Below are 18,077 nucleotides of genomic sequence, written 5' to 3' on the forward strand. Positions count from 1 at the left end.
TAATTTTCCATTTGTACTGTACTCCTTGAAAATCCATAATGAAATGATTGTTATTACATAAATGAATAAACTAAAAATCTTTTTTTTTGCGAATGTTCATTATCTGGTATAGTAATCAACTCTATAATGAATATGTTTCTATGCAAACTCTATAACAATACCTTTCTAAATAAAACGATGACAAACAAGTTCTGTACAGAACCTCTTCTATAAATAGCTATGCCATCACCTCTATATTCAATCCTCCAATGAGAACACGACCTCTATAAATTTACTGTTTTCAAAAGTCCCCTCTATAAGGCCTCATTAGTAACTACCGTACGTCATCACCTCTATATCCAATCCACCAATGAAATCACCACCTCTCTAAAAATACCCTCTAGGAGACCCCAATAGTTACGTAATCGCTCTAAAACCTCACCTCTAAAAGGAACTATATGCAGCAAAGCGATGAAGTGGGGGAGTTTCCTCGGGAGGCTACGGGAGAACCGGCGTCGTGGGACGGTGATGAGAGAAATTCATACTAAGCAAAGGTGAAACCGGCTAAGTTAAAAAATCTATAAACTATCCAGCCGACAACCTCATCACAACCACGGATATCGTCCGGAAAGTAGAGGACATCGCCCGAGGGGAGAAAATGGCTTTTCGCATGAATATTTCTGTGGGATTTATCCTACGGCACATCGAAACGGGGGAGTACCGATATTTCATTCCGGACAGGAATAAAACTCTCTTTCCCAGCCCAATTCTCGTCAGCAGTATAAGCGATGTGGGAAAGAAAATCAAATCTCAAATGGACTATATAAATCTTTTTGAACATTTGATGCGGCAAAGGCCGGACAGAAGTGGAGGACTGACAAAATTACAAACATAAATATCGTTCTTTTTAGGACGAGATATATTTTGAATTGATGGCGACTAAACCCTCTTGTATATGTGTGTAAAAAGGTTTTTTTTTTAATTTTTGTGTATAGCTTGTTCATAACCAATGCCTTTGACGTGGGCACTGTCCGGCTAGCGCTTCACGCTTGAGCAACACGCGGGGGACTCTGTGTATATACACATTGAAGTCCCCTGGCTGACCAGCTGCAGACCCCATACTCTCATTTGTTCGGAGGAAACCATGATGAAGACAGTGTTGATAGTGTTTTCGTACTTGTGTTGCATTGCATCTTGCTGTCAAAGAAGGGACGACGCGATGGTGTGTCAAGAACTCCTTTCTTCTCCACGTCTTGAAGGTGTGAAGGTCCTGACGAAGCAGTTAAACCTCAGGGCCTACGACATGGAGAAAGTCATGGTGCAGTTTTCCGACCTGCAGTGTGACGAGATTTTGCCCAGACCAGGCACCAAAGTCTTCTTTGGGGACAGGTTATGTACACATGTAAGTGTAATTTATGTTCAAATGTTGACTTTACGTGCATACTGTGTAAACTTGTACATATTGTGATTGATTTATAACCAATGCCGTTATTTTTTCAGGCTTCAACTGCCCGACAGAAGAGTTACCCCTCTACGACAACAGCCATGATGGAGACGGCAGCCATTGGGTTTAGTAAGTGTATTTTATTATATAGTATAAAATATTTTCTTAAATCATGAATAGTTATATTTTCAAAAAATGAAAATGCTCTACAAATATAATGTGCTGGAACAGAAACGAAATTTTGAGCATATCTGTTATTTTCTAGACACTCCCTGGATCATAGTCACAGAAATATCGTCCCTCGCCATCTCCTGCATTGCGATTTGTGTGTGTGTCGTCATCGTGCGCAAGCAATGTGCCAGGAAAAAAAGCCTTCACAGACTTTCAGCAGCGATGGACGATATTTCTGTGTCTGAGGTTGGATATGAAAATGTTAAGCTAGACTAACTACAGTTTTCTTTTGTACATAGTGCTTTTCGTATTCTGGAAGTGTCTTACATGTTGCCGCGGACCAACCGTGACAGTCCCCGCGTCAGTCCAGATCCCCGCACACCATCAAAGGGAGCCGACACCCGTCCCCGTTCTTAGACGCTCGCGATGTGCGAGAAGAGCGCCCCAGAGATATGGTTTTCGAAGCGTGTGGGCCATCAACTGTTAAAGTCAAACTTATTTCATGGTATAGAAACTGTGTTTGTATCTAAAGTTTTGATGTGTTAAAATGTATATGTTATCAAAATATATAAAGAGACGCAGAACATGTGAGAATTTGTTTGTGAGTTTTAAGGAAAAAAAGGTGACAGGATGATATCTTACATTCATTAAAAGATAATACAAATCCTCATTTCAATATGACTCATTTTAGATTGAGCAATAGAAACTGAACGGGGAAAGGGCCATTACGTAATGATAAGATATTTTATTTATGTCATACCCCGGACACTGGGCAAACAACTATCTTTTGAATTGACAGTAAATTGAAGAGTCTTATACCTTTTATTAAAGACATTACATCACAAGATGGCGATTTAAATGGTTTGTTACACTGTTTAAGTATCGGGATATTGTGAACCACATATCATCATTTCGAAACTGCTTGAACTTTATTAAATTTAAATATAAACATTCATCTAAAATGGGCATTTTTTCACCTATTTGACATACTTCATATTGATCATGCTTTCTGTCATTACCAGGTAATTTTCTGCTGATTTGATAAAATATTTCAAGGTGTATTGTAGTGTGTTGTCCTTATTAATCTGATTCTGGTCTAAGATAACGCTTGTATGATTAGATTGCCATCTTCCCCTGTTCTGTATTTGACTTTCAGGTATACCTGCCATATACAAATGAGTAGCAGCACCTATTCTGAAAGAATGAGATTTGAATGTTTTTGTATCACCTGTAAAAAGTTCAGGTACTTTTGTAAAATGCTAGAAAATTGAAATGATGTTAAGGGTTCGGCATTAATATGACAAAAAAGTGGGCCTAATTGGCTTGGCCTACACTGCCAGTAAGAGTTAAGAAACTGAAAGCATACATTTTATTCTGGGCATTTTGTGATGGTAAAAGTTGCACCACTACCAAACTGATCATGATCAGTCTTGGAATATCTTAAAAACAAGTGAATTGTATGTGAATCAATGTATGTATCTGTTCACTGCAGTATTTTCTCAACAGAACTGTGCCGAGTCAGTGTTATCCCCCCAACTCTGAACATATCAAACAAGAGGCCCATGGGGCCTCATCGCTCACCTGAGCAACAATGGGCGTTAAAAAGATATTGTGCCATATGGTCCATCAGTAATTTTCCGCTGTGATATTTTCTTAGGAATAGCGATTATTACTTTATCCCCGCAACAGAACTGTGTCAGAACTATGGAAACTGTTTTAAAGATGTTTTTATTCACCGGTGTCTGAAAAACTATCAAAATTGATGTAGATTTCACATTATTTATTGTATAAAGATGGGGCCCCATGCAGGAAACATGCACTATAACAAATAAAGAACACAATTTATTTTTTTTCGAAATGACACACACACACACACACACACACACACACACACACACATATATATATATATATATATATATATATATATATATATATATATATATATATATATATATATTTATATATATATTTATATATATATACCTACATATTTCCGTCAGCGATATCAAACTCTATTTAAACTGAATAAACTCGAGAAAATGCCGAGCATCTCAACAAATCCTATTGCATTAATCTTCCATTACGCAAAAGATAATGCCGAATTACTGATAGAATGAATTGTATTTCAGTACTTTTTTGATACATCAGATTTTGATTAATTTGCGCAGGTAAACAGTTAACTGTTTGATTTGCCGAACTCTCTGTTTGATTTGACACGTAAAAATCACGAAATACAGACGATAGTTCCAAGGTTACAAAGTATTAATAATGAAAACGAAACAAAAATCAGAACAAGCTAACACCAACGTCATGTGTGAAAACTGTCAACGCATTGAAATATTTAGCCTCAATTTACTTCACAAAATCGGCACCAATATATTTTGCATGTTTAAAAAATATCCCTTCATACGCGAACTGTTGCATAGCAAGAAAATTCATCATAGTCAGATCGACCCTTTTTCGTATAATGTCATGGCTGCTTTACACAAAGAGTATGAAATACGACCCAAACAGAAAAAATAGCCTACGGGATCATATCAATGGCTTGTGGGTAAATCATGGTTTTGAGATGATTTTGGTTTAGGAAAATTTCACATGCAAATGAGTTTATGGATCATGATTCTCGGGTGTTCTGTAAAACTAAACAAATTGCAAGAAAACCATGGTCCTTGTATGATCAGTTGTAACTCACAACTCATATCAAAACCATGGTCCTGGCATGATCTGTTGTAACTAACAACTCATATCAAAACCATGGTCCTGAATTACTGGAAAAAAATTAAACTTTATGTGTTATATCCATTTTTATTAACAAGAGTTAAGCTTTTTTTTTTACAGATTAATACATGGCAAACGTAAGACCTTTTTGTTGCTATAGCATGAAATTTCAGGGATGATAAGAAATGATAATATCTCGATGATTTTTTCCGTTTTTTCAGAATTCATTTCCTATTGTCCGTTTTTTTTTTGTCCCGCGACAAAATTTTTGTCACACCGAGATCTTAAAAACAATAAAGACTTTGGGATCAAGACTTTGTAGGATGATAAACCTGTAGTTGTAGATGTATTTTGTTTTGTTTGTCGTAACTTCCGGTCGTCATCGCATTCCACATAGAATTGAATTATAAATATAAATTCTTACATATGCTATCTATAGAATGTTAAATAAAAAAATCTTCTTCCGGTGAGAGAACACAGGATCAAAACCTTCCATAATTTAGATGATAATTATACTGTTATTTAAAACTCTTCTAGCCATTATTACATGAATTGTACAAATTAAAATCTTACGTATGCATTTCAAACCCTAGCTGCAGGTCAGTAGCTCTCGGTCTGAACTAATGATACATGTACATCCATGCAGTAGTTGCTTGCTTCTCTAAATAAATCACTTGATAGTGTATTGTAAATAACTCTTTATAAAATATTATTTACCTCAAGTGAATAAGAATATATTCCCCCAAAATACTTCCATAAATTCACTTTAAAAATATGCCAAGATAGAGCAAGATGCCCAACAATAACAAATTTTCCTGACATGTACATCACATTTAAGCTCCAAGATGAACATTCAAAATTTGCAACTCAACTTCCGGTTATGCAGAAATCTTAATTCTTAGTGGTCAGTTTATCTGGCAATTAACGAATCATTTCAAACGCATGCTCTGTTGCTTTCTAAGATAATAGCACATACCAGAATCACAAGAAAATCATAGCAGACTCAAAACCAAGAAACAAACCATGTCAGGATCATACTTCCTTATTTGTCACCTTTGATTTGGGTATGATTCATTTAATGGATCATGTCTAAATCATAGAACAAAATCATGAATTTGTGAGTTTGATATGATTTTTAAGTGATTTTGATATGATTTCTTAAGAAAAGTTTTTGTTTGGGGAGTCTTGGTAAAATGGGTATGCAAACCCGGGCCGTTGCAAAATAAAAGCCGGGGAAGATCGGCAATCGTCAATTCCAAATACGCAATATTTTGCAGCAATATTTACAGCAAATACAAATATACTGGTCCATCAAATATCCTGAAATTTTAATGAGATTGGCAGATTAATACCTGCCAATCTTTTGTTTTGCTCAGGCCAAGTCTTGCCTACCCATTTTACCGTATGCCGAACCCGAAGCTATTAAACTGATTGAAAAACGCCTTTCCTTAATTATTTTCGTAATAACTCAGATTTGAAACAGAATTAGCACTTAATTTTTGAAATTTATATTTCCCTTCCCATAAGGATAATTTATGCTAAACTACGTTGAATTAGACTCGGTTTTTTTTTTTAGAAGAAAATTTTTTAAAATACACCCCCCTTTTTCTATAGTTTCAAGGTTTTCTCCTCTTTAAATACAGATCGGACTTTTATTTCTGCAATTTATATTCGCCCTCCCATAAGGATGCTTTGTGCCAAATTTGGTTGAAATTGGATAAGCGGTTTTAGAGAAGAAGTTCAAAATGTAAAAAGTTTACAGACGGACAGACAGACGGACGGACAGACGGACGACGGACAAAATGTGATCTGAATAGCTCACTTGAGCTTTCAGCTAAGGTGAGCTAAAAATGCTAGGGAAAAAGCAACGCCAAACAAGTGACTTTCATACAATTGTCAAATTGTGTCAAATTTTGTCAAATTAGGTTAAGCGCTCAATATTTTACTCAACATTAAGTATGTAATGGGACTTCTGATATCTTTGTGTAGGATTTTGCCGTCTAAAACCTGTCAATATTTTTTATAAATTGATGTTTTGTAGCTAATTATGGGTGTTTTCCGATGGTTTTTCGACTGGGCATAGGCTTGCTGACGAAAATTATATTTTAAAATCGCACTTAAGCAGACCTGCGCTCTATACTTCCGAATGCAAAATATAGAGCAAAAAATGAGAATATTTTGTTATTTGTTTGCGAATTTGCGGGAATTAGGTCATTAAGGTGACGTCATAGATAAACAGCGAATGAGCAATGATGACTAAATCAAGATTAAAGTTATAGGCATCCTCTATACAATGATTTGTGAAGATTTTATTTTTATGGGATACTATTCAAAAATTGTTTGATAGGGGGCATATATATTGACCACAGCGCACATAGTCGTTTATTAACTGATCAGCTGTAAGTGGCCAAGTTTGCTGCAAACCAAATTGTGCCCGAAACAACTGAAAAGCTTGAACTGCTTTTTCATATGCATTTGTAGTATTAGTTGATAAGCTTGATTGAACTAACTTTTAGACATGGTCAACAAAAGTTGGTAAAATTTTGTAGGAACTTGACAAGGATAAGGGTCTGCCCAAGGCGCAAGGTCTCGAAACTTCTTCCACTGAAAACGAGAAATGGAGTCAGCAATTTGTTTTTTTGAACCAGGTACATAATCAGCTCTAACCTAAATATTAAACTGCAAGCAAACAAAACGAGATATCTTACTAGTGACATCACTTTTTCATTCTTTAATGTCTTATTGTTGAGAACATGAACTAATGCCAAACTGTCAATGTGCAATAACAGTTTCTGACTCTGTAATGCTTCAGCCCAAAGTTTAATGCCTAAAACAACTTGGACAAGTTCTAACACTGTAATATCAGTGATTGATGATTTTTTCCAACTTTCAGGCCATTCGTAAAATGCCCATGCTGTCTTAAAAATTATGCCACAACCATGCGATGCTGAACCATCAGAATAAAAATGTAAACATTGATATGATTGCCAGTTCAATGAAGAAAATGTTGTTGTTTCCTTAAATTCTTTCAAAAAAGTTAGCCACATCTGCCAGTCATATTAAATTCCCCTAGACAACCTAATAAGAAGATTGGGCTTAGATGCACCAGACAGGAGACCATACAAACAATATGAAAACGCCCTTCCAGCTGACAATGCCTTAGCGGTAAAAGCAAAAGACTGAAGTTACTTAAGTGTTTTTTTTTTACAAAAGCACGTTAAATGGTGGTTAAAATGACATAGCTGGTGCTTTATTTATATTATACGTTTAGAATAATGATGCAATGAGTCATAGCGTAAAACAACCATTTGGTCACCATCACATTTATATGGTGTTCTCGTATATCAGTTGGTCAGTACAGTATGTTAAATGGTTGCCACTCCTCGCTATTGAGTGAGAGTTATATGGTTGGTTACATGCTTTAAAAGATGCGTCCAAAACATTGGTTGGTGTGCCGAACATTTCATCTGGTTGGGAAAATACATTAAATGGTGACAACGATAATTTAAATGGTGAAGTATTTTTATTACGCAGTGAAAAAGAGACTATCATTCTATTATTGATCTTTGTCATGTAATAAACTTACAACTTGTCCTCCATATTTATACATATTTAGTCTGAGTTGATTGAAAGCCAAGCAAGGTCATCTAAATAGCTACAATGTCTTGTGTAAAAGGGAAATGTTTGTAAGGGCATCTTGTTGCAAATCTGCATGATATTCTGTATTTTAAGTGGTGGGAACCTCAGAAAAGAATACCAGGAGTTTGAAATTATAAACTTAAAGCTGAACACCGCTCGTAAATAGGCATACGCCATATTAGTTTTTCTATCTCCGATATCTCACACTAGGGTATACTCTCCGATTTCGTTACGCCTAATTGCTTTCAAGTCACTACCATCGACGTGACAAAACCTCCGTGTTTCAAGGGGCGCCAAGAGGTGTAATGAAATGAAAATGAAAAAAATAAAAATCACAACTGAAAAAGAAACCCTTTATATCACTCTTCCGTAAAATGCGCACAGCAATAAAATGTTCACCTGCATTTAAAAGGGTTACAGACCTCTCGCAGAACCTTTATTCAACTGTAGTACTGTACGCGTTTGTACGTTGGAAAATTCATCCGGCAAAGTCACACGTGCTTACTTCGAACAACCGCTGCCTGTCGACAAATATCTGCAAAGCTTCCACAATAGGTAAGAAGTTAAAGTATATAAATACCTAAATAGAAAATATTTCTCCAATGCCAATAAAATGTACACAAACTCGCGTTTTCAAAGACACCACGTTTCACTGACATCCATCCCTCCGATATTTGTCATTGGACTAAACTGCGCATGTGTAATAGAAGACGAAGGTAGCACTTTGTTGACCCTGACCATTGTAGTCGAATGGAAGTCGTGTACATGTGTCGGTTATTTTGCATTGCTACTTTGCTTATAATTTACTGCATTTATGGCATTTTGCTGTTTTGTTGCATAGCACTAACCTGTGCAGTTGATGCCATTTTTTACTTGGAGTCTTTCTTCACTAATTGCGGAATGGTACGTGAGTACTCGGTCAGCGTGTTCGAGGACTTTATTTACGATGGCAAAGCGTGGTTAGCACCTACACAGGTGAAACCCGAACATCGAAATGCGTTGGACCGTTAACTAACAAAAGGCTTATATAGGAGCTCTGGAATGAAAGGCGAATTGGAAAGAAATATGGCGGACAATGCTTATTTACGAGCGGTGTTCAGCTTTAACGAGATGTGTTTTACACTCACTGAGAAAATGGGATTTGCAGAAATCCCATGAATTCCTTCGGCTAGAAATATGTTTTTCAGATTAGTCTTTGTTATTGACGCAATCTTATTTTGGTGTACATAGAATGTTGATAGTTGAAACTCATACAGACATTCATATGTTACATAAGTGTTTATGACTTTGATCTTTGTTCAATATATTTTTTATCTTTCTGTCCACTGGAAATCTAAATATCTTTGAAGTTACACCATTGAAATTACACATTCATTACATTTATCATGTGTGTGCAGAATTAATTGAGCCAGGTTTCCTGATTTTGTCATATAAATGATACATTGTACTGCTTTAAAAAGTATATATCACTTGTGACTTACTGGTATATTAGTTCCAATTCCATTTGTAAAATCATTTGACAATTTAAAGTGTTTTGTTGGACTGAAATGTTATTATGGTTTTAAAATTACTGAAAGTACATGCACATGATGCAACTATTTTTTGACCCTGTATATAAAGCAAAAAGAAACTGTCAGTTGGGTTTAAAATTAGTGGCCAAATGATTTAATACATGTATGTACAATTCTTCTGTTCATTCCTAAGACCTATACATTTATCAGACACTTTTACATATACTATGTCTATTCCCCATTCTTACTAAGTAATTTGTTCTGTTTGTATACAAAAGAGAATATTAGAAAAGATTACATTGTTAGATATAGCACATTCTTGAAATAACTGCATTGAATATATACATGTCAGTATTTGATGAGTGCACAATGTTTGCAAAAATTACATGTAATTCTCTTAACACACTGTATTTATTCTATCTTAGTTTCCAGACCATGACATTAATGAATATTTCTTGAATGGAATGCATGAGGATTAGGATGAAACCTTCTTCTGCTTAATTACCAACTCACACCATCTTTTTAAGATTTATGGAGCCAACCACAGAAGAATTTGTTCTATACACAGCATTCATAACATTCTTATTGATATAACATAACTTTAACTGTGTCTGGATGAATTGTTACATCAATAAGTGTTCACATAATGAATACTAGCAAACTTTTCACCGAGTGCACTTATTTTGTACTTTTCCTACCTATATATCTAACGTATGTTTTATAAAACATATTCATATACATATAACATTTTTGGAAACAGCTTTTTTTGTCCCCCGCCGCAACGCGGAGCGGGAACATAGAAATGTCGGGCGCCCGTGTGTCGGTCCGTCACACTTTTTCGTAAGCGCTCTCATGCCTAAAAATTTTGACGGATTTTCATTAAATTTATACCAAATGTTAATACCACTAATACTTTGGTCAATGTCGAAAATCAGCATTGGTCGATACTTTTTGTTGGAGTTATAGGACTTTGACCACAATAATGACTCCGTTTTATCCAAAAATTTACCTTGTAAGCGCTCTCATGCCTACAAATTTTGACGGATTTACATGAAATTTACACCAAATGTTTTTACCACTAATACCTTGTCCAAGTTCCTAAATCAGCCTTAGTTGATACTAGTATACTGCTTGACCGGCCCCAGGAATTCTATTAATAATTTATTGAAATTTAGCCTTACTATTCTATACAAGTTTTTTAATATACTCTTTTGTATACAAACAGAAGAAAAATAATTAGTTACAATGGGGAATGGACATAATGTATGTAAAAGTGTCTGATAAATGCATAGGTCATGGTGAACAGAAGAATTTGACAGAAAAATATACAGTTTTAGGCATCAAATACAAATATTAATATTTTTTTAAGAATATTATTCAATTTTAGTAACATTTTAAATTGCTGTACAGTATATCCTATTGATTCCTATAATATATCACTTTAGTTTCTTGAACAGCATGTTTATTACTTTTACTTGTAAACAGGGTCATTAACTTATTTTCATTATATTCAACTAGATACAAATAGGCCTTCTGCAACCTTTTCATTGTTTAAATGGTATGAATTTTTAATTACCTTTCAAATGAAAAATGACATCTAAATCTTAAATTTATATCCTATCCATCTAATGTATCGCTTTTTTTATGTTGAACTTCGTGTATATTATCATTATGATTTTTTAAAATGGTATATGCAATTTCATGAATTTATTTCTCATTTTAAGAAAGTGTCGGACCTTTGATCCGTATGTTACCGGGTCTGAAAAATATGGAGGAGACACTGTACAGTAATTTCCAGATCTTTATTGGCGGGAATATGGTACATTATTAACTGACAATATACAGTCCACATTATAACAATTAAATTATTCAGAGTGTTATGCACTAATAATCATGTACATGAGCCCTAGGTCTCCTATAATAAACCATGAGATCTTTTTTTAATTATATTATATTAATTATATATTATATAATTATATTATATAATGCTAATGAATAAAGTTATAAACATTTATCTATCAATGACTAGATATCAGTATATGAAAGCTATAAACGGACTAGAACTTCAGTACACAAAACTGTGACGTGTTACGTCACAACCATGCAGTTTTAACTTTGCTTGCCAAGAAATCTAATAAAATACCTTGGTGCGTTCAAAAATACAGCAACAGCTTATTGCACCTATTAATATGAAACATAATACTTATTCTTGACAACGGTTACTATTATGCAAACAAGTACATTATGCATATTTACCTGAAAAATATGGAGGAGACACTGTACAGTACTTTCCAGATCTTTATTGGCGGGAATACAGTAACCTTCCCGCACTGAAGAGCTCTACTAAATGAAAATTTGAGCCCCCCTCCCAAAATAACAATCTGGAACACTACACGTACCTCCCGTGTTCGAATCCCGTAAGGGCTTCCGTTTTTACTTATAGGGATAATTATTTTAGGTATTCAGTTATTTATCCCAAACTGCAAATTTTTTGCTTATCTGACATTTGTACAGAAATTTTTTTTTATAATTTTAATGACTTTTTCCAGATGTGTTATTCCACCTTAAAGGTCTATGGAACGCTGGGTGAAGTACGAGCCAGTTCTCGCCATGGGGAGAGAATATATGCTGCAGACGGACGGATGGACGGAGAGACTGATACTATGGGTACATATTCTTCAACTGGGGGGGGGGGGATATCTGATGCCTTTTTTATGTGATGTACGCGTACATTTGATTTTCAGTAGTAAAGAAATAAATAACAAGCAATTTTATTTGTTGCCATTAATATTTGTGGTGATCAGGTAAAGAAATTTGTAATGCTTCTATATTGGACTAATATAACAATGTTATCAATACAGGTGAATGTACATTACTTATTTATGTAACCTCATCAGCAGACACACAAAAAGACTTTAAGCTTCAAAATGTCTTTATTTTGCAATCTAGACGACACAATCAGAAAAAAAACTTTATAGAAATTTCTCTCTACTGTTCTGTTTAAAAGATACACAAAAACAGTTTATTTCTTTAATTTAGGTGGTATGGGACATCTCCATGTCGTGTTAATCGAAATTAATTATAAAATGAAGTGTATTTATATAAGTAGTTTCTTCCCCAATATTGTCCCCTAACAGCGTAGCGCAGTTGGTTAGATAAGAATCTGTAAATCATGAGTTCGAATCCCGCCATGGGCTTTAGATTTTTTACCTCTAATAGTTTTAAAAGCTATTTTTCGTTAAATATTGTAGAATTTGAAAATTCTAAACCGGTAAAAGCATTGTAATTATAATGTACTTTAATCTACATTAATATCAACAGATGTCCAACACCACCTTACTAACTACATAGTTATAAAACAAAATGTTATTGCACATATGCTACATGCTAATTAGAATGGGTTTTTTTTCTCAAACGCTGTATAAAATATAAAGGTACACAGTTAAAATATATACTGCATGAACTATTAAAAAAAAAAAAAACAAACGAAAGGAAATTCAATGAGCAACTTTTAAAAAATATTTGTTAATATGAGTAAGAATTGGCACAACTAGAACGATTTAATCTGACGCGATACTAACAGCCGCATTTAATGGTGCAATGCCATATTATTCAGGATGCACAAATTATAGAAATATACAGTAACATTAAGTATACGGTATCACACCGATAGGCGATCAATCAAAATGAACTTGGTCAATAGTTAATTCATATATACTTCAGAATAATTTTTTACTTGACTTTTACTTTTTAGATCTTACTTTTCTCAATTAAAAAAAAATATGTTGTTCCTCTGAGAAGGATATTTGCTGTATTTTGTTCAATGATGATTATTTTCATAGGAACTACTTCTTGTAACACAGGAAATCCGCTTTCTTTGGAGTGTGACGTCTTTTACAAAAACATAGGAAAACACGTCGTTTTGAGGTTTGTTGTCAGATATTTTGAGAAAGTGCCGCATCATGTGCCTTTTGTTTGGTGTCAGCTGATGTGATAGGGAGCAAATAATATTTCCTTCGAACATCTTGTCATGAGAAGAACAAACTGATTTTTAAGACTTTTTTACCTCTATTGTGTTACATGTATAGAGTGAAATCAATAACAGGTGTGTACCTTGAAACATAAATAATTATGATAATTATACGGATACACCGAACACGTCAACTTCACAAAGAGTGAGAACCGAGGTTGTCTTGGATATCTTTACGAATCTCCCTTGTGGTGACGTCGGACAGTTGATGACAACCAGCTGTGACGCAGTACCGGGACCAGCAAAGACACCACAGGGAGTGTTGAGGTCTGATTTAGTCAGCCCTACAGTGACGGAAACATTTCGAAGCCGGTTTGAATAATCTAGAATAGTGAAAAAAAACATTGTAAAAGAAAATAACATTTCAAGAAATGCATTTTTCAAATTTTAATAATTTATTTTCTCGTTATATTATTATTATGCGTGTTATATAAGAATATGAATGACTTTACAAGGAACAAATTTGAGACAAATTAAACTTGATACGTAATAAAATTCTTCCTGCAAAGAAAACAAGAAACTAAATGATAACGTTTACATATGTACGCTAAAGATTCAATGATTTTGTCAAAATGATAGAGCATTACTGAAAAGCTAGAAAAGTCACATTGTATCCATACATGATATTTCTATTTTGCTGTGCTGATACTTTGTACGCTTACCTTCACCACTGTCTATTCCTCTGTTGAGTATTCTGACAGATTTGATGGAATAAACAGTCAGTAGATCCACCCTCCACCAGGGATTGGTGTCGTTTTCAGCTGTGTGTGTACACATGTCTTTGAATATGTCTGTACCTTTGTTGCCATCCACTGCATATTCAGCCCCATAGGCTCCAAGTGTTGACGACTGTTTCGTATGTTTGCCCAATGCAAGACCTAGCAGAGCTGTCAACGATATTTCAGATGTGTGGGAGTAGAGCGGATGATTTTTAAACGTTACATAGATCAACACTTTACATTCAACCCCACCCCCAAATTCAAAACACATACCCCCTTGGACATGAAATATACAATTTTGGTTGTGAGCTTCCTAGTCTACATAATTATGAATTTAGTAGTGATGATTCCTTGGTAGTAAAGATGTTTTTTTACATTATATACCTTCAAATTTTCATAAACTATGTCTTTAAAGAGTGGAAAAAAGCTTTTTGTCAAATTTTAGCTTCTAATATTTCCATTAATACAAGAAATGAACAGACCAAATTTAGCATTTTTGAAACAATAACATTGAACTTCCTCAATTGACCTTCGGTCAAGGTCATGACACACCCTTACGTCATAAGCAATATTTGTGTGAAGTAAGAACATTCATTGCTTCTCCATAAGGAAGATATGGACCGGACACGAATTTTGCATTTTTTTTGCCAGTGACCTTGACCTTGCCCAGATGACCTTAGGTCATGGTCACAACACAAACTTATGTAATAAGCAATCTGTGCGAAATAAGATCCTCCAATGTTTCTCAATAAGAAAGATATGGACCGGACACGAATTTTGCATTTTTTTCTGCCAGTGACTTTGACCTTGCACGAATGACCTTAGGTCAAGGTTATGACACACCCTTAGGTCATAAGCAATCTTTTTGTGAAGTAAGAACGTCCGATGTTTCTCCATAAGAAAGATATTGACCGGACACGATTGCACAGACAGACGGACGGACGGACAAGGTGATTCCTATATACCCCCCCCCCCCCCAACTTTGTTTGGGGAGTATAATAAGGCAAACATTCAATTTCATTTACACACTTTTTTTTATAGCATATCGCAAAACATCAATTGTGCAGTAAATGTATTGAAATTGCTTAAAAGTACGACGAAAATTGAACAAAAAAACCTCTTTTTTTTCGTTATATAACTAAAACCAGATAATGGAGTCTTCCTTGCTTGTTCGTATTTAGTTATAAATTATTGAATATAAAGAATTAGGAAGTTTTATGATAAAAATTCAACATTTTTTGTTATTTCTAATTAAACAAATAGACTTGCTAATATTAAAGTATTAATTAGCTAACCACAATCAGTAATAAGCAGTACATTTAAAATGATTTTGATGTAAATGCCAGACGGTGAATCTGTCAATGAAGGTTAAATATTCAAAAGATTTTACAGGAGAAGTGAGTAACACATGGTAGATTTTAGAGCTTATTCTTTGGATTAAATGTCCACAGGGAGAGTGTCTGTCACCTGTGGGGATTGGAGATGCAGGTTGTTTTAAATTAGCTACCCTGGTTTTGTTTATCTATGAAAGCATATATTGTTATACACATAAAAAGTTATAAAAGTAACCAAATATGTTGAAATTATTTTTATCAGTCATGCCCCTTTTTAAAGTAGATCCAGTGTTCTGTGACGTCACACTTTTTTGTAAAACTTTGAATTCTTTAAAAATTGTGCAGGATAGTTTTATTTATTTTATGTGAATATAATCACATGGATGTAATTAGAATTATTGGTAGGTTCAAGATATTTTCGCTCTTAATTTTAAACTAAATTTCCAAATTTTTATATATTTTATCTATGCAAAGGGGAAATAACTCTTTTTCTGACTTTTCTCTCAGGTGTATGTCTAAATGCTATAGTTTTTCTTATTCCAACGATTAATTTTAAAATATTTTTGTAATTTTAGTTTTCTGATAAAGTTGACATTAAAATTAAACAAGAAAAACAGATTTCTGCCTACAAGATTTTACTTTTAACAAAAAAGAAATACATTTTTCTAATGCTAAAATATGCTTTAGTTTATGTTTATCTGGCATCTCAAAAAGTGTGATGACATGTATATTTTTTTCTAACAATTGATGACATTTAAGTCTATTAAGTCGAAATCAGTTCAGTTTTTCAACTTTCCTCAGAGAATTTTACGAGCATGGAGCTACCTTAATATCAGGTCATGCACTTCATTACGGTCATTATTTTTTTCCCAAAAATTGTTAGCCTCATAGTCCTATTTAAAATATTTCTTGCATGGAGGTGGTGGTCATTACAATATTATTTTTCTACTCCGTTATGAAACTTAATGCAAATATGAGACTCCTCGACAAATGTTTGTATAAGCAATGATACTTAAATGACTATTTTTTTTTGTTGTAATAAGCTAGATTATGCATGTTTCTTTTTAACGTTATGGGGATTTTTTTTTATTGGTCTGGAAATAAAATATATGCATGCGCCGATACTTTATGTTGCAGCAAAAATCATATCAATGAAACAAATATATCGATCACTTTAAGAAATAGGGATCACTGTTTAATCATTTTTATTTTATATTATCTCAACAGACTTGCATTGTCTGTATAAAATAATCGACATTTAACCCACCTCGAATGCAATGGACTTTCTTACTGGAAAGCGTCACACACTGATCGTCTGAGGAGCACGCCAGACATTCCTGGTTCATTTCTAATTCATTTACAGTCTACAAAACGGTCACAATTGATTATAAAAGCATGTTATATATGGGTATCTGTTGGGTTTGATTTTATTATTTTAATAAGAAAGTTTGCGATTGTCAATCGCTTATGTTTTATTTAAAGATGTTCTACAATGTATCTTATGTTGCTGTTGATAAAACACACCATGTCAATATTCATAAGTAAAAAAGAATTTTCATTCATTTATTCCACCATTTACTGGCTTCAATTAGCGAGTGATGGACTATACAGTACATGTAGGTCTCAAATGGTATTGTAACTAAGCCTACCTGGGATTTTGGTTAATCGGTGCATTTTAACCCTGAGAAATCCTTTTTCGTTTTTTATTTTGCAAAATCGCTTTATTTATTTTTATGATAGTTATATCTTTTATTCATTACCGTTCTAATTACTAATAACTTACAAGTTTACAAGATGCAAACAAAAAATAAAAAAATAAAAATGGGTATCTAAAAAGCTATGATTTAAACAAAATAGCCTTTTAACTATCTGAGGGTTCTTGCACAAAAGTTTCAGCTTTTTTGGCCAAATCATTCTCCTGAAGAATATTTGTTTCATATCTTGTAAATTTACAAAAATGCTTTATTATTCCCCCTTAAAAATAAGGAGCCTGTTTTTCTAACAATCTTGAATTCCTAAGGACGTATGATAAAACAAGCAATATTATAAATGTATGACCTTAAAAAAATTGTCATTGATACTTCGTATTATGAGCATTTCTTCCGTATTATTGACCAGTCAAAAACAGAAGAGATAAATCAATACCTGATTGAGTTCAATTCTAACATAGTCAGGATTGGTTTCCGTTTTGACGATGGCCGACACGAGTTCACACAGCAGTTCCTGTTTCCGATAGTTGACTCCCCGACATAGCTTGGGTCTGTGTCTACATTCCCGGACACACTGCTGTTGTCCAATGATCTCCAACACCTGGACAATGGGACCACGATACCTCTCACCTTGAACAACCGCAGATGTTACTCCCTCGTACAATGATACAGCACACAGCAGTACTGTTGTGAATGTCACTTCATTCAAATATTTACTAATCAGAAGATGAACCATTCTGTGCTTGTTTTAGACTTGTGTATACAGTGAACTGATTTTTTTTTTGTTTTCTTTGCTCTTCTTAAACAATTACACTCTGTA

General features: G+C 34.1%; 2 protein-coding genes across 2 annotated transcripts; one reads left to right on the plus strand and one right to left on the minus strand.

Moving 5' to 3' along the window:
• Positions 1–1,190: 1,190 nt before the first annotated feature.
• On the plus strand, positions 1,191–2,081 carry LOC128174577 (uncharacterized). The gene is made up of 3 exons (XM_052840096.1): positions 1,191–1,381; positions 1,480–1,552; positions 1,894–2,081. Exons 1-3 carry the CDS (start codon positions 1,199–1,201, stop codon positions 2,079–2,081), a joined length of 444 nt encoding a protein of 147 aa, XP_052696056.1. The 5' UTR covers positions 1,191–1,198.
• An 11,427-nt stretch (positions 2,082–13,508) lies between these two features.
• LOC128173714 (uncharacterized) lies at positions 13,509–18,005 on the minus strand. Its single transcript, XM_052839380.1, has 4 exons — positions 17,694–18,005; positions 16,816–16,912; positions 14,158–14,382; positions 13,509–13,818 (listed from the first exon to the last, which is right to left on the minus strand). Exons 1-4 carry the CDS (start codon positions 17,991–17,993, stop codon positions 13,604–13,606), a joined length of 837 nt encoding a protein of 278 aa, XP_052695340.1. The 5' UTR covers positions 17,994–18,005; the 3' UTR covers positions 13,509–13,603.
• Between the last annotated feature and the right edge of the window lie 72 nt (positions 18,006–18,077).

The sequence above is a fragment of the Crassostrea angulata genome, chromosome 2 (assembly GCF_025612915.1).
Source record: "Crassostrea angulata isolate pt1a10 chromosome 2, ASM2561291v2, whole genome shotgun sequence".
Taxonomy (NCBI): domain Eukaryota; kingdom Metazoa; phylum Mollusca; class Bivalvia; order Ostreida; family Ostreidae; genus Magallana; species Magallana angulata.

Coding starts and splice junctions, on each gene's coding strand:
- LOC128173714 (XM_052839380.1), bottom strand. CDS start 17,993: ATGGTTCATCTTCTGATTAGTAAATATTTGAATGAAGTGACATTCACA. Junction 14,383..16,815: donor GAAAGTCCATTGCATTCGAG/GTGGGTTAAATG, acceptor TATCGTTGACAG/CTCTGCTAGGTCTTGCATTG. Junction 13,819..14,157: donor AGGAATAGACAGTGGTGAAG/GTAAGCGTACAA, acceptor TCACTATTCTAG/ATTATTCAAACCGGCTTCGA.
- LOC128174577 (XM_052840096.1), top strand. CDS start 1,199: ATGGTGTGTCAAGAACTCCTTTCTTCTCCACGTCTTGAAGGTGTGAAG. Junction 1,382..1,479: donor GGGACAGGTTATGTACACAT/GTAAGTGTAATT, acceptor TTATTTTTTCAG/GCTTCAACTGCCCGACAGAA. Junction 1,553..1,893: donor GACGGCAGCCATTGGGTTTA/GTAAGTGTATTT, acceptor TTTTGTACATAG/TGCTTTTCGTATTCTGGAAG.